Source organism: Talpa europaea (genome assembly GCF_964194135.1).
Source record: "Talpa europaea genome assembly, chromosome: 6".
In the NCBI taxonomy this organism is placed as follows: Eukaryota; Metazoa; Chordata; class Mammalia; order Eulipotyphla; family Talpidae; genus Talpa; species Talpa europaea.
Window position 1 is genome coordinate 41513972 of NC_140072.1, and position 16490 is coordinate 41530461.

Sequence of the window (16490 nt, forward strand, 5' to 3'; positions counted from 1 at the left end):
TGCCATGTAGCTCCTCATGCCCTCTTTGGTGTCTTGTATGCACAATAGGCTGTTCTGAACCATTGATGAAGTTGAAACTGGTATTTCAAATTATTTAAATGGGCAGTTTCCTTCTAACTCAACACTGAGTTTCTATTTTACACAACACTGAGAACTTTGTTATTAGTGGCCACTTCTAATACTGGTATTAAAAACATGTCAGATTAGAGTGTGAAGACAGCCAAATTTTCTTCTGAGTTTCGGGGAGGTTGTTGTGCTGTTTTCTCTCTTGTCTTTATATTTTGAACAGCAATTAGGAGCTTTGGTGCAGAGTTCATTCTGTACTCTCCTCTCAGGTTGTTGGAACGAATTTCCCCACACTTGGTGCTCTGTGTAGACCCATCTTCCTCACTGTGGTGAGGATACAGGATGTTTTGCTGCTGCGTGGCTGAACCAGAACACAGAGGCCAGTGGGATGGCTTTTCTATCAGCTGCCAAGTCAAGGGGACAAATGCAGACTTCGTGCTACTTAATGTGCACAGACAACTGCATAACCACATTAAAGGAAAGAAACAAAGGAAATACCAGACTCTTAATTTCAACAAACGTTCATTGAGCTCCGGCTGTGCATCTGGCACTGGCATGGCATGGAAGATGAACAGTCACCCTAAGAGCTTGCATGATGGTGGGAAGAGATCTGTGCACAGATAGCAGCACCTGTGTGTGCCATGCAGGACCCCTGGAGGCCGGGTGGGGCACAGAAACCTCCCTGGGGTGGTGCTGTCTGGGGAGGATGCACAGGAGCTTGAAGAGTGAATGAAGAGGGAAGGGCATTGCAGATAGTGGGATGGGCTATGAAAAGGAACAGAACAGTGCTCGGTGTTTGGAAGTCTGGGTTGATGTGATGAAGAAAGGGTTGAGAGGCAGGTGAGGTGGCCCTAGAGTCTTAGCTTTATGGGGGGCCCAGAAGGGTTTTCCACAAGATTCATGGTGTGATCAGCTTTGAATTTGTAGCTGGCGAAAGGCAACCCCTTAAGATGCTCTTGCTGTACGTCTTGTGAGGGCAAGTGACATTCTCAAGGAGATTGCAGAGGTGTTAGTGGGGAGGGACAAGGTCCAGAGCAACTCGGCTGGAGACACTGACTGACCCTAGAGAGTGGTCAGGTGGGGAGTCATGTCTTACTTTCTTATGTGGTTATAACCTCAGTGTGGAAATTCTGACTGCTTTTGTTATTTTTTTCCTATTACATGCTAAACTTGTACCCCTTGTTGTTATGTGTTCTTCTTTAGTACAATTTTCGATGACAACAAAATATTAAGTTAAAGTGTTAGTATTGACTTAATATATTTCTTAATTATCAATCAGTATTTACATTATCTCCATTTTTTAACCTTTACACACAGGACGTTAGTGTGTGTCTTTAGATTGTCCCTGAGAAAATGATGCAAAAAGAAGGGGCAGTCTAAAGGAATGGCTATTGCTCCGACTCCTTCATGCATCTTGTCAAATTGTTTTCTACAGGAGCTGTGTTTACTTGTAATGGCACAAGTAGGTATGGATGTGCTCCTTTCACTCCTGGGATTTGTTATTACAAATCTGCTTTCTTCTAGATCTAATTCCAGGAACTAGCAATGATGATTAGCAGATACTGGGTGCTCATTTTGTGCTAATACTATGTTGAGCAATTTGCATGCCCCGTCTCTTCCATCCTCTCGGCAGGTCTGGGAGGAGTGACAGTTGTTATCTGCTATTTAGTAGAAGGATACTGAGGCACAGAGAGATTGAGTCTTTTGTCCAAGGACACATGTTAGATGATGATGGAGCTGAGTTGGAATACAGTTATTTCTTTAGGGGCCCTTACTGTAAGTAGCCACCAACTTGTACTGTCTTGCTGTTTAAATTTCCATGTTGAGGTTTTTGGTCAAGTTTCTCCCTTATATTTGGTACTTGTGATATTTTCTTATTTAGTGATTTTTCCTTTTATGTCCTTTAGAGATTTTTACTTGCTCAATTCTTCACACTCCAACCTATTCCAACTTGGAGTGCCAGTGCATTGCCATCTAAGCAGCATATACTTCTGGTCTTCAGGGGGTGGGTTTGTGATTTTGTTGGATCATGGTGACAGTGAGCACTGGTCTCACACTTTACTGGTAGCCACTGGCCTCCTCTTAGTTGTGTCCACTTACACTTAGTTACTGCTTAGAAAGTTGTTTTTTTCTCTTCAAAAGAGAAGATAACTTGGGAAATTGTCCTGAAAATATTGAGAAACTCAGGATTTTGTTTCTTCTGTCACCTGATGAGTGTCTTTTGCTCCATTTCTTCTCTATGTCACAACGACTACATAGTGCAGTTCTCTGTCTGGTTCTGTCCTTCCACAAAGCTGGTCTCAGGCAGAGAAAGGAGGAGAAAGGTGTCCTTTTTTCCTCTCTGCTGGGTGTGTGGTCATGGGCTTTATCACATCTATCATTTTAGACAAATTCACTTCTCTCATCTAAGTTCAAAGTTACCATCTTTAGATTATACTGACCTAAAAAAAAAATCAAATCATGAAATGGAAACATTGTGAGGATTTGTTTGAGGAGGGGTAGACAGACTATTTCTAAGAGACTGTGTCCTTATTCTTTTACCCCCTTTCTTGAGTCTTTATATCAAATTTCTGTCCTTTATATTCAGTGTGAATATGAGTGGAGGTAGGACATAGATCAATAACATCCTCCTGCTGAAGCATTCATGTTTCAGGTGAACAAATACAACATCTTAAGAGAAAAACTTTATTCAGGTATGCAAAATGTATGTGGTCATAACGTTTTGCATTAAAATTGTTTTCATATTTTTCTTTTATTAAGTGGTATCTTTTCAGTTTCATCAGTTAATGGCATCTTGCATTAAAGCATTCATCTACATACACTAGTGAAGACTTTAAAATGATAAAGAATGAAAGTCCTTTTCCCCTTCCACTCACAATTAGGTATTGAATATTCCATAATATTCTCCTTATAATTATGTATATAGCTATCATTCAATATTAGAAATTACCCTAACACGTTATACATATCTACATTGTACCTGCAATGGCTTTTTTATTTTTATTTTTGCTGAAAATTAGGTTATCTCTTTTTGCAGTGGATCTACTGTATTCTTTCTTAACAGCTGTGAAAGTATTTTATGGAAGACCTCATCTTAGCCTATTGCTATGTATATCTGGACAGAAGACATTGGTTTTTGTTTGTTTTGTGAAACTTCTGTGTGTGTAAAACCTAGGCAGAGGAGAAGATAGAGTATACAAATTTGACACCCATTCTTGATAGAAACTCTTAGAAAAATAGGTAAAAATGCCTCAACTTGATAAAGGCATCTTAGGTATACTCCCTGGAAGTATACCTAACATTATCCTTAATGGGGAAAGATTAAATGCTTTTCTCCCTAAAACTGTAGATAAGACAAGGTTGTATGCTCTAATGGTCTTACTTAACTAAGTGCTGGGAGTTCTATCCAGTATGATAAGGTAAGAAACAAAAAGACATGTAGAGCAAAAGAAAAAAATAAAATTGACTCTATTTGCAGAAGGCTTGACTGCTTTCCTCGAAAGCCCAAAAATCTCTTAGAACTCGTAAGTGAATTTAGCAAGGTGGCAGGACACAAGATAAACATACAAAAATCAATTGTGTATATATGTTAATATTAATATATATTAATAATGAACATATGGATACTGAAATTAAAAATACCACTTACATTGTCCTCCCCCAAAAAGAAAAGAAATACTCAGGAGTACCCTTACAAATATGTATGCTTAAAATTATACAATGGTGATGAAAGAAATCAAACTCGATCTGACTAAATGGAGACACATACTATGTTTATGGATTGGATGACTCCATGTAAATTATATCAATTTTCCCTAAAATTGATATGCAGATTTAATACAGTTATATAAATTGTAGCAAGATTTTCAGGTAAATGTACACAAGTTTATTTCAGAGTTTATATGCAAAGGCAGAGGAAGTAGAACAGCTAAAAGAATTTTGAAAAAAGAATAAAGTACAAAGTGGGTGCAATTTCAAGACTTATTATATATATATAGCAGTTAAGACTATGTGGTATTAGCAGAGAGATAGACAAGTAGATCAATGGAGTGGAACAGAGAAATTGACCCAAATAAATGAGCCCAGCTGATTCTTTACAAACTTGTAAAAGAAATTCAATGGAAGAAAGATAGCCTTTTCAATAAATGGCATTAGAGCAACTGGACATCTATAGACAAAAAATATTTAACCTGTCTTACTCCTCATACAAACATTACCACAAAATACGTCATGGACTTAAAGGTAAAACAAATTTATTATAAAGCTTTCAGGGAAAAATAAGAGAAATTTGTGGGGGTTCAGAGATAAACAAAGGATTTTTAGAACTAGACACCATGGCATCATTCCTTACAGAAAAAACTATAAGTGGGACTGCACTTAAGCAAGTAACCATTGTTCTGTGAAGACCTATTACACAGATGAAAAGAAGCTACAGCCTGGTAGAAAACATGTGCAAACCACATATCTGACAGAGAACTAGTATGTAGGATGTATTAGGAATGCTCAAAACTCTCCAGTGAAAACAACCAATTCAATCAGAAAATGGGCACATTTCACTGAGGATGATCTACAGATGGCAAACAAGCACATGCAAAGTAGGAAAATGTAAATTAAAACCACAATGGCAATAGAATAGCTATAGGCTTTAAAAAGTGATGATACCAAATGCTAGTGAAGAGAAAATCAGTAACACACATTTTTGGTGGGATTGTGAAATAGTGCAACTGTTTTAAAAAAAGTCCGGCAGTTTCTTATAAATCTAAACATGCAACTGTTGTATGACTCTGCACATTTGTGGCAGAGAAACAAAAACTTACATTCATGCAGATACCTTCTCATGAATATTTATAATGGCCTCAAGCTTCAAATATCCCTGATGTTCTTCAACAGATTAACAGACTGGTTTATCCATACCATTGAGTACTATTCAACAATCAAAAGGAATGAACTATGGGTACATGCAGCTGCCTGGATGAAACTGCAGAGGATTATGCTGAATGAAAAGACCAAATTCCAAAAGTCTACATGCTCTATGACTCCATTTATGTTACATTCTTGAGATAACGAAATTATAGGAATGGAGAACAGATTGATGGTTGCCTGGGGCTAAACCCTGGATCAGTGTGAGTGTGGGAGGGAATGCATTTATAAAAAGTGAATGCATTTATAAAAAGGTGCCACCAGGGTTCTTTAGGGTGACAGAAATGTTCTGTGGCTTGACTGTATGGAGGCCAGGATGTCCATTCAGCATGTTCATTGCACTAGAGTTTTGCAAGATGTTATCACTGGAGAAAAATAGGTAGATACATGGGGCCTCTCTGCATTATTTGTCTATATAACTTCTAAAACCTGCATATGAATCTACAATTATCTCATAAAAAGCAATTTAATTTTTTTTCAAGATTTATTTATTTATGCATATAAGAGCTGGGGTACAGGCCAGAGATGTGGGGGGTGAGAGGATTCACCAGAGACAGAGTGGGGAACAGAACAGGCAGACTGACTGAAATCCACTGCTAAGGGGAGCAGCGGGCGAGACAGGAGAGGTCTGCCACGCCATGTGGGTTGCTCCCTGGCTGGCCGGGGAGTGAACTCGTGCTGCAGAGGCTGTGGATTGCTTCATAGTGTGGTGCTTAACCCCTTGCGCCACCAGGGAGGCCCAATAAGCAATTTAATTAAAAGTATATTGCTTCTGTTTAAATAAGAGATTATTTGCACTTTTAAAAACAGCTCCATTGTGTTTCATGGGATGTATCATTTTAGCCTATATCCCATTATATCTGCATGGGGGTTTTGTGTAAAAAAATTTTTTTTGGTAAAAATTAGAGTAGAAAGTAGGTAAAAACTTGAAGGAACACTTTTTTTCCTTTGAAACAAGTTTCTTAAGCTACTCTTGGGTTTTACATTAAAGAGATTTCCTTTTCCGGGGGTTTTCCTCTTGATGCTGATGGGGACTAGAGGGTCAGAGTGGGCCTATAGAGTGGGGTCTCTAAGCTGCTGACACAGGCAAGGAATGATCTTTATTTTTCTTGAATTTAACAGCCCCAAATCCACCTTAGAAAAGCCTTAAAATACTTTGCTATTGACAACATTTGAGGGTATCAACCTATTTTTTCCCCTTTAGTCCTTGTACATCTCCTTTTCTTCACTTCAGTCTCTTACACCCCCTACAACTGGCTCTGATTTAATAATCACAATTTCATTTAAGTAGTATTTGCTACTTTCAGTTCCAGAATTTTCTGGCTAGGTATTTTGTGAGGTAAGCTGTAGTTAAAATCCAAACCCACTGTCATGCTAGCAGTCTTCTAAGTGGAAGTTAGACTTTCTAGCTCTAAAAGTGTGTGGTTTATTTATATTTTTGAATACTAAACAATTCCTATCAAGAGAAATAACCCCAAATCCATCATTATTTAGTATGAAACTTAAAAACCTAAAAAAATACATTCATGACAAGCTGTTGTGTCAGAGCAACTACGTGGAGTGAATTCAGGGATTCGTCAAGTTAACTATTGGGCAGCCCTGTTTGTCCAGCCTGGGATAGGGCACGCAAAATGAGTAACCAAGCCCTGCTGTGTACTGTGACATAGGCGGACAGATGAAGGCCACTTAACAGTGACAGATGACAGGCAGCTCCTGAAGCCCTTACCATGGGTAGGCCCTGAGGACTCAGCACCCCACCCCCCATTTCCTGGGTTGGGGCTGTGATTGCCTCTTCCCTCTGCAGAGGAGGATGTCAAAATTGAGAACAGGGGACCCTCAATCTGCCAGATCGCCAAAGCTCCTGACCCCTGCAAAATACCTAGCAATAAGAATCTGAGATGCAGATGCTCTGGTGGCAGCCACTCAAGATGCAGTACTTTTATTTTATTTTATTTTTAAATATTCATTGTTGCTTCTTTTTTTTTTAAGATTTATTTATTTATTTATTTATACAAGCACTGGGTACAGTCAGAAGCGGGGGAGGGTGAGAGAATTCACCAGAGCCAGAGCGGGGAGCAGAGCAGGCAGAAGGACCGAAGTACACTGCTGAGGGGAGCAGTGGGCGGTAGGAGAGGTCTGCGCGCCATGTGGGACCCTCCTCCGGTGGCTGGGGAGCAGCCGGGGATCGAACCAGTGCTGCAGAGGCTGCGGGCAGCTTCGCAACCCAGTGCTCAACCGCTGCACCACCGGGGAGGTCCCAAGATGCAGTACTTTTAATTTGGGTGAATTGGGGAACAACACAGACTTCTTGTGAAAGCCCACCTGTGACCTCCATGCTTTCCAAATTGTGTCTCTGCCTGGTTCACGTTTTGGGGGATGGCAGTGAGAAACAACAGCATAATTAGTTTTACCATCTTAGTCATTTGGGGCTTAGAGACTTAAACACAACCTGTTAGGTTAGTTAAACAACCACTGTCTATGTTTCAGTGTTAGATTTCCATTGATTTAGCAACTTGTCTTTTATATCAGGTTTTGAAAGTTTCACATCTGAATTAGGTTTCTGATAAATCTGCCAAGAACCTGCAGATTGTACATATCCTCCTTTTTTCCTAAACTCAAGTGTGACCTCCTTCTTTAGTTTTTTTTTTAATTTAAATTTTAAGAGGCCAAGGAAGGATAACATCAGTAAATAAAGTCGATAATGAAAAATATGCTGTTTTTCTTCCACCTGCCTTTCTTACTGCTTCCCCCTCTTTGTGGGAATGACAGAATGGGAGGGGAGTGCTGCAGCCCCATTGAGGCTCTCTGTGGGTCTCCATTATGCTGGTCCTTGTTTGTCACAGCGTGAGGGATCACCACAGGGTGCCAGGCGTCCCCTGCTGAGTGGGTGATCACCTGTGGGCATCAGGAGAACCCTGTCTCCCAAGCATCACCTCCCCTGGCCTGCCAGAAGCCCAGGGCTCAGTGATTACAGTCCCCGAAGCTCAGTGTAAGACATTGACATGACAGTAAGAAGAGGTAGAATGAGTGAACTGTAACATCATTATCATAGCAGTTAACAGGGGTTCATCTGTGCCAACCCTGATGCTCATTTCTTTTCATACATCATCTCATTAGTGCTCACATTCAAACTGTGAGGACTAGCTAAAATGCCCCCAAAGTGTCTGATTCAGTAGATCTTGGGTTAGGGCCTGAGAATTTGCGTTTCTCAGCAGTTCCCAGGAGATGCTGATATTTCCATTCATCATCTCTCAGGTCCAAATTAATCTGCTTACAACAACACCATGAAATAGGTAATATTATCCCCATTTCATAAAGAGGAAATAGGCAAGGGAAGTCAGGGGACCTGACCACAAAGCCCACTGCTACTGACCGTAAGCATCTGTTAGTTCAGCACAGTTAATTTTTCAGAGGCCGTAGCAAGTGCCTAAGAAATTCCTAAACAGAAGCCCATAGCCATCTGGTGAATGGGGCATGTGTCACAAGGGTCGAGAGCCAGGCATGGTGGGTCAGGTAGATCTAGGGTGCTGCCTGGGGGAGGATCAATCCTGAAGGGTGCTGTGGGGGATGCATGAGGGTCCTGGTTACTATCATGAGGGAACAGTGCTGGAAGGAGAACAGGGAAGCGATTAAAGGAGCTGTTCAGTGGGTCATTTCTCTCTGTCCCCATCCACAGTGCCAGCACACTGTGGCTCTGTTTCTGGGGGATTCTGTCCTCGCTGTGGCTATTCCTCTCGTTCATATTTTCTCAAAAAAGGGAAGGAATCTTTTTTTAAAAAGTGGAGGAAAATAAATGACTGTCTTTTCTTTATTAGTTTATTTTGTGACACTACAATTCTTTGGACCCGGGTGATTGAAAAAGAAGTAAACTAAAGAAAAAACTCCATATAGGTATAGGAAGGGTAAAGAGACTCCCAAGAAACATATACACTCTTTTCAGATTTGTCCCAAACTCATTAATTCAGAGTTGAAGTTTTGAAAACTGGAGGAGAGGCTTGGCAGCATGTGGAGGTGTAAAGAGGTTGCAGACTGCTGGCCCCCTGGCCAGATTCCACTGACACCCTTTGTTTGGCTCACATAGTATTTGAAAAATACTCAAATCAGTATAAAATGAGGGAGTTTTTTTTTTTAATAAAACCTTCAGTTAACCACTTTTCTTGAGAAACGAGGAGCGCCAGCATTGGGGTTGTGGCTGGTTGGTGGTTGACCCTGGGAAGGGCTTGGCTCCCACCAGCCAGCACACTGTCCCCATCAAGAACGTTCTGGAGCATCACTCACCAGCTGTGTGATTGGGGCTGTCACTTACTGGATTGTTCCACCTGCCCTGCCCTGGCAGCCTTGGTGTGTGAGGGCACATTGTAAAGATGAAACCCAGCGGGATCGGAGGGGACCAGAAACGCAGGCTCCCCATCAAGTGTCATTCGGGAGGAGACATTTGTGATGATCGTGGCATGCTAGGAAGTTCCGTGCTGCCTTCCAAGGCAGTGTCAACCACTTCTTTCCTTTAAACTTTGTTTCATGTGTTTTATAAATGTGTTTTCTAAAATTATGGTGATTATTTTACAAGATCCATGCAGTCTACGTGGTGCTTTATAGGGTGTATCCGGCTACAGCTGGCGCACTTCTGGGTGTTTTATGGCAAATTATTCTCAGATTACCCTTTAATGCAGGAAGGTCTGCCTGTTGTCTGAGCTCCCTGGGTCATATAGAAAACCCTCAGACTTGATACAAAACAGCTGCCTCAGTCAACTGTTCCAAAAAAGGAGCATTTTTAGGCTGAAGCAGCAGGAAAAAGGTTTTTGTAGCTGGTGGAGATTTGGAGAAATGTTAAATTACTCTTTCCTTGCCATTAAAATGTGATTTAATTTTGTTATTAACAAATTGTATAAATCTAAAAAGTTCTTCAAATGGGAGTTTGTTAAGTGCTTTCTGGTAATACTTACAGTATGTCCTGGGGGTGTTCTCCAGGGGAGACAGCAGCACAAAACTCCCTCTGACCTCCATGTCCCTGGGCCTCAGCCTGGGCTGGGCTGGGGTCAGGGGCCAACCACCCTGGGCCTCCCTTCTCTCTCTCCTCTCAGTCCCTGCTGAGATCAACAACAAAAGGGTCAATTGTCTGAGGCCTCCTTTTGTCTCAGGGGCTCTACTGGGGCTCTCTGAATGCCACTCTCTGTGCATATGGGTAAGTGCATGTGTGCATGTCTGTATGAATGTGTTTCTGTGTGGTTGCATGCATGTGTGCACACAAAACACGTACTTATTCACATCTACACACATACCCTTGAGTACACATGTATATGTGCACATATATGTGAGGATGGATGTCTTTGCATGCATAAGTATATGTATATGCACATGTATATGTGCATGTGTAAGTTGGGTGTGAATGTGTGCACTTGTACACATACAGCCAGTGGTGAGATATGATTAAAGTGCTTCTGCCTTGCTAATGTTTCTTAGCTGAGCAAGGGCTCAGAGGGACCCGATTGATGGATGGAGGTTCCAAGGCCAAGGGAGAAAAGCACCTCTGGCTCATTTCCCAGCAGATTACAGTTACCTTTGTCTGGTGTAGAAACCTCAGAGAACTTTCTACTTCTTTTGCAGGAGTAAAGAGGCACAGGCATAAGGAGCTTCCTTACACAGTCCATTGGCCTCATTTGCCTGTTCCGACCTGCGGTTTCATAGCGAGGCCCATAGAACTTTTCTACATTGTTCCAGCACCTACTGGATGCAGTGCATTCTGTGTGGAGATGTAGCCACCTTCCCAAATGACAGTCAGTGCCCCATTCCCAGCCTCCTCCCCTGACCCCCCCACCCCCAAGGCAGCCTCTCAGCCTCTGTGTGGGTTCCAGTCATCTTGTTCCCTAGCACCTCTTTACCAGGCAGGTTCACACAAAGGCCTGTAGGTGCTGTGTCTGGTCTGTGTGATGCAAGGAGTCACACTTCCTTCCTTACCATCAGTGTCCTTTTAAAAATTACAAGAAGGGATCATGCTCAGCGAAATAAGCCAGAAAGAAAAAGAAATATACCGGATGATCTCACGCATAGCAAGAATCTAGAAAACTTAAATAAGGGACCAGGAAAAAGAATAACTATTAGAAAGAAGAAATCAAAATCAACAAACAACTATGAACCAGAGACACACTATGGGGGGGGGGGAGGAGGGCTTGGGGGTCAAAATAAGGGGGTTGCAATTGTATGGGGAATATAAAAATAAAATTTAAAAAAATGCCAAGAAAACATACTTGTTTCGGAAGCCAGGAAAAGAGTAATAAAAAATCCTTAATTGAAATTCACCTTTATGGAGGATTTATCTCCTAAACCATTTCAACCAGCACAGCTGCCATTTAACAACTTTTTCTGCTTTTTTTTTTCTTATTTTTGTCCCTCCCACACCCATTTCCTCTCCCTGTTCCAGCAAGGGTTTATCTTTCAACTGTGGAAAAGCCACCAATTAAAACAGTACTCCAAAGCTTATGAAAATATTCAGTGGGTAAAATTTTCTTATAATTAGCCTAACTGTAAGCCAGAACTTTTTAACCCCAGGAAATGTAAAGTAACTTGGCGTGTGAAATCTCTCAAATGCTCACCCTGACCTTTTGGGTACAGTTTCTGTTTTTATTTCATTCCAGAATAATTTCCTCCTAGTCCTTTAGATTCTTGATTGTTCTTGAGGCATCTTCTCTTCTGTTTGCTTAAGTCTCAAAGAAATGACACTCCTGGTTTAGCTGAGATACATAACTGAATAAATTCAGGTGAGTGTGATGTGAAATCAACTTGATGTTAGTATTTCATGCCTTCACTTTTAGATATTCTTTTTGTGGAATTAAGCCTATTCGCCTGGATTCCCAATGGCTCATCTTTGTTGGTTTTTCATTTTGGGGGTGTGCAGTGATAACACCCAGCTGAATTGTTCTGGAGCCAAGCTACTCACACACTTGTTGGGGGACTCCACAAAATGTAGAGCTGGACAGAGACATTGGGCTTTCTTTTGCCTTTTTTTTTTTGTTGTTGTTGTTATTGAAGTACCATTGTTTCATATCCTTGCTAGTGTCTTGACAGTATAGGATTTCCCCCTAAGCTATGGTCACCGTAGCTCTCCCACCACCAAAGCATCCATAGTTCTCCACTATAGTCCATGGTGTTCTAGCTCCCCACTCCCTCCCATCCCCTGTTACCCACCTCTTCCCTGCCTCTTCTGAAAGCCATAGGTCTATGGTCAGCTTCCATGGGTTAGTATTAAAGTCTATCTTTGTCTGACTCTTTGTTGTTGTTGTTGTTGTTTTGTATTCCACATGTAAGTGACACCATCCAGTATTTATCTTTCTCCTACTGCTTATTTCACTTAGCATAATCCCTTCCAGTTCCATCAATATTCCTGCAAATGGTATGCATTTATCTTTTTTGATTGCCGAGTAGTATTCTGTTGTGTATGTATACCATATCTTTTTGATCCACTTGTCTGTTTTGGGGCACTTAGGTTGCTTATTTCAGCTACTTTACTTGTCCTAACTCTCCCTCTCATTGGCTCTTCCCCACCTTCCCACTGCCTTCCCACTTCTCAGGGCCCCCCCTGTCATCTTTCAGCATCTATTATAGCACTGAAAATATCACCTCCCCATCCTCACCCCCACTCCATTGGGTCAATACCTAATCTAGATACTAATCATGATGTGCTTGGGGATCCTAAGTGCAACTTAGGCAGACTTTTTGTTAAGATGTGATATAGATGATGCTTAGATTCTCAGCTGCCATGAGTTTCTTCAACACGTAATGCAATATTTCAGTCACAGTGGGTTAGTGAGAACTATATAGGCAAGGTTTGGCTGATCACTGCTTGATAAAATAGTTTTAAAGTTCCAAAACCAGCTTTAAAATTAAATGCTGCAATGTGACAACATTTTCATAAGTGGGCATAGCCTCCATACAGTGGCAGGGGGCAGTTATTATTTGTAGAGTTTCCCTTACCCATCAGACAGTATGCACACATGCATGGTCACATACACAAAGATACAAACACAAATATAGAAACATTGCTTAATCCTCACATTAATCCCGTGAGAAAATAATTATTTTGGCCACTTAACGGTTGTGAACACTGAAGGTCTGAGAGTTTAGATAACTTGCTGACGCCCACACAGTTAGCAGTTGAACTTGGCTGGCCTTACTCTTCGGTAATCCACCACTGACCTTGCGTGAACTAGCTGAGGCCCACACCATCTGATTTGACCACCACTTACACTTGAGAGGTTTTCACGACACATCGCAGAATAAAGCAGAAATGGCAGTGTTGCCCGCATCCCCTACTGTGTCACTGTGCTCGTAGTAGCTGTGTACACTTCCCCATGTATCTCAGCTTTTATTTCTTGCTGTCCTCAGAGTTGCGGCTTGCAGGCCTGGATCTTATGGGATCAGTGTGACGACTGTGCAGAACCTCAGGGAGGCTCTGGCCCCAGTGGCCAGTCCACCTTAGGGCCTTTGATCTCCACTCAGCACTCCGGGAGTGGAGGCAGGCCAGGTGGCTTCCAGGACCTGGTGGGGCTGTCCTCTCTAATTCAAACCTCAGAATCAGCTGCACAAGGCGATCCTTTTACTGCTTTGGCTCAGAGCTGAGAAAGTCCCATTTTGCTAACAAAACAGAGTGGAAGGGTTGATTGCCAGGGGCTGGGAAAAATGGGGAGATGTTTGCAAATGGGCTAATGGTAAGGCTTTTAGTGATAAGATGGATAAATTGAGGAGTTAATATATAGCATGGCGACTATATGATATTGCTATTATATACTTGAAATTTGCTCAGAGAACAGATTGTAAATGTTCTCATCAAAAAAAGAAAGAGGGCCTCCCCGGTGGCGCAATGGGTTGAACGCAGCGCTGTGAAGCTGTCCGCAGCCTCTGCAGCGTGGGTTTGATCCCAGCCGGCCAGGGAGATACCCACATGGTGCAGCAGACCTCTCCTGTCTCGCCTGCTGCTTCCTTCAGCAGTGTTTTCGGTCAGTCTGCCTGTTCTGTTCCCCAACCTGTCTCTGGTGAATCCTCTCATCCTCCCGTGCCTCTAGCCTGTAACCCAGCCCTTGTATAAAAATAAATCTTAAAAAAAAAAAAGGAAAGGAAGGGAAGTCTGGGAGGCGATGGATGTGTTAATTACTATGATTGTGGCATAATTTTACAAAGCGTATGTATATCTGATCATCATGCCATACACTTTAAATATTTATAGTTTCATTTGTCAATTACACCTCAATAAAAAAATTAAAATTAACAATTTTAAATGAAAACAAGAAAAAAAGAAGGTAAAGAAAAAACTGAAAAGCCCTGTTTTGTAATTCTTTTCAGAGGGGAGACATCTTTGATCTAATCCACAGTGAAATACTGTAGCCCCTTTAAGATCCTTTCAGGATACAAAATACAATTATCCTTTAAGAGCGAAGTTGAAACCAAAGATCTATCATTCACATATGTTATTCATGAAGCATGAGGAGTAAGGAAACAAAAAATAGTTGACCATATTAAGTAAATTTTCTTGTGAATTCAGCATATTCTTGATATTATTTAATATGTGTTTCTCTTTTTAATTACAGCTTGGATTGACGATAGCCATTCGCTATAGCCACAGGTAAAGTTATATTCTTTTTCTTTTAAGGCTTATCCTTCTCCCTGTACAGGATTGGTTTGCTCTAGTCTACAGGTTTTGGAGCTTAATTGTGGTGACTGCTTTACTTGTGATGTCAGTGTCAATTGTTAAATTGTTAAATTGTTCTACTTGATTGATTGTTGAGTTAATTGTTTGGCAGAATAAGGTTTTCACATATAAGTGGTTGTAAATAGCACTTTTTTCCCCCCAAACACAAAACAGGACAGGGACACGTTAGTGGTTTCTTGGTAATGTACTCTGTCCAAAGGTGAGACGAGAAATTAGGGGTGTCTGCCTCGGGTAGGGAGGAGGAGTGGGCAGACGAACAGGAGTGGGGCCAGGGCATATTAGTGAAGCCCCTGCCTCCCCCATGCTGGGGTCCCCTCCTGTTTTAGGCCTATCTGAGGATGGCAGAAAGCCCCATTTTTGTCTTGTCTTGATTTCTGCCTTTGTTTATGAAAAATACTCCTTGTACTAGTATCAACTTTTTCCCTTTGTGTGCATTAAAAACATTAAGATACTGAGTTAATGAAAGGAAAATCCAGTCCCAATAGCGGGACCATAAGCAGTGTCTCTCCTGTCCTTGCAGACTGAGCTCCCAGACTGTGAAGTGCCTAAAGTGCCACCCACTGGTGACAGACTTAAACTCACCTTTCTGGGGTACAGCAGGCAACTTGTGATTGCAAAGAAGTTTGCCTTCTGAAAATGCTTGTAGCAAGTTTACATGTGTTCGTGGACTGGGTGCTAAAGAAGGCAGCCCGGGAAGGCTGCTGTGAACCGCACAGGTTAGAGCAGGGGGAGGCCAGGAGTGGACCCAAAGCACCAGGTTCCCAGTAGGTCCCACTAGGAAGTGGGAATGAGCACGTTGGAAGTTTCTGGATGCTCTTAGAGGAAACTGCTCCAGTGAAGCTGGGCTTGTGTGTATGTCTCGGGGTCCTCTGTGTGTGGTGCTTGCACCCGGCAAGACAGTGCAGTTCCCTCATCAGCTTAATCAAGCTGCTGCCGCCGACTGTGTGCACCGCTGCCCCGTGCTTAGGGAGTGTGATGTACACGTAGACTGTGGGTGCTAATGCTGACTGTGTACTCTGTGTGTGTGTGTGTGTGTGTGTGTGTGTGTGTGTGTGAAAGAGAGAGAAAGAGAGAGAGAGAGAGAGAGAATTTGCAATTTGACCATTTCCGTGCTTTTCCTTTGACCACACTTTCCTCATTCTGGGTCCTGCACACCAGGTAAAGCTGTGTTTCTACTTGGGGGCTCAAGATTCCTATCCCCTCAGAAAACTAAGATCTGGTTCTCTCTTGGAGAACAAGTGTGCTCTTTCCTGATGTGACGAGGGTCACTCAGCTGTGGCTCCGTGCACAGTTCTTACTTGTTCAGAGACCTAGTCTGTATGATGCTTGAGAAGAAAACTTTAATACTTTGTCAGGCATTGTTGTCCCCAAATCAACCTTTTTGAATCAAGGAATCAGGTAAGACAGGGGAACAGGGCAGACCAGAGGGAGGGTCTGGCTGGATGGCACCTTTGATCCCCTGGGCTCGGGGCTTGTGTGTGACCCAAGTCTGCTTCCTGCTGGGACCGTGGCGGTTGCGTGTCCATTCCTGCTGTTACCGGCAGCACACTGGGGTGGTGGACACTGCTCTGAGCTGGATGCAGTCTTCATTTGGGAAGAGTTAATGTGCTCTTACCCTGGGCTGGGCGGTGAGTAGATATGCCTACTGTCCCCTGTGGAGGAGGCAGTCAGCCCTCTGGAAGAAAGAACTTTGCAGAGATCAGAAATGACCTTTTCTGGAGCAACCAGTCTCACTGCAGAAATATGGTTAGTGGACAGTGGTTGTGAGGTTGAATAGGAAGGTGGACACCCCGAGCAATGGCCC

The 16490-nt window shown here is 42.3% G+C and overlaps 1 protein-coding gene across 1 annotated transcript in view; it reads left to right on the plus strand.

Annotated features, from left to right (window-relative positions):
- Nucleotides 1-16490, plus strand: part of ACOXL (acyl-CoA oxidase like) — a gene marked incomplete at both ends in the record, with an annotated part of 268533 nt that overhangs the window by 47345 nt on the left and 204698 nt on the right. Inside the window, one exon of the mRNA XM_084235198.1 lies at nt 14565-14599. Coding sequence (XP_084091324.1) covers nt 14565-14599 — 35 coding nt within the window. The remainder of the gene's footprint in view (nt 1-14564; nt 14600-16490) is intronic.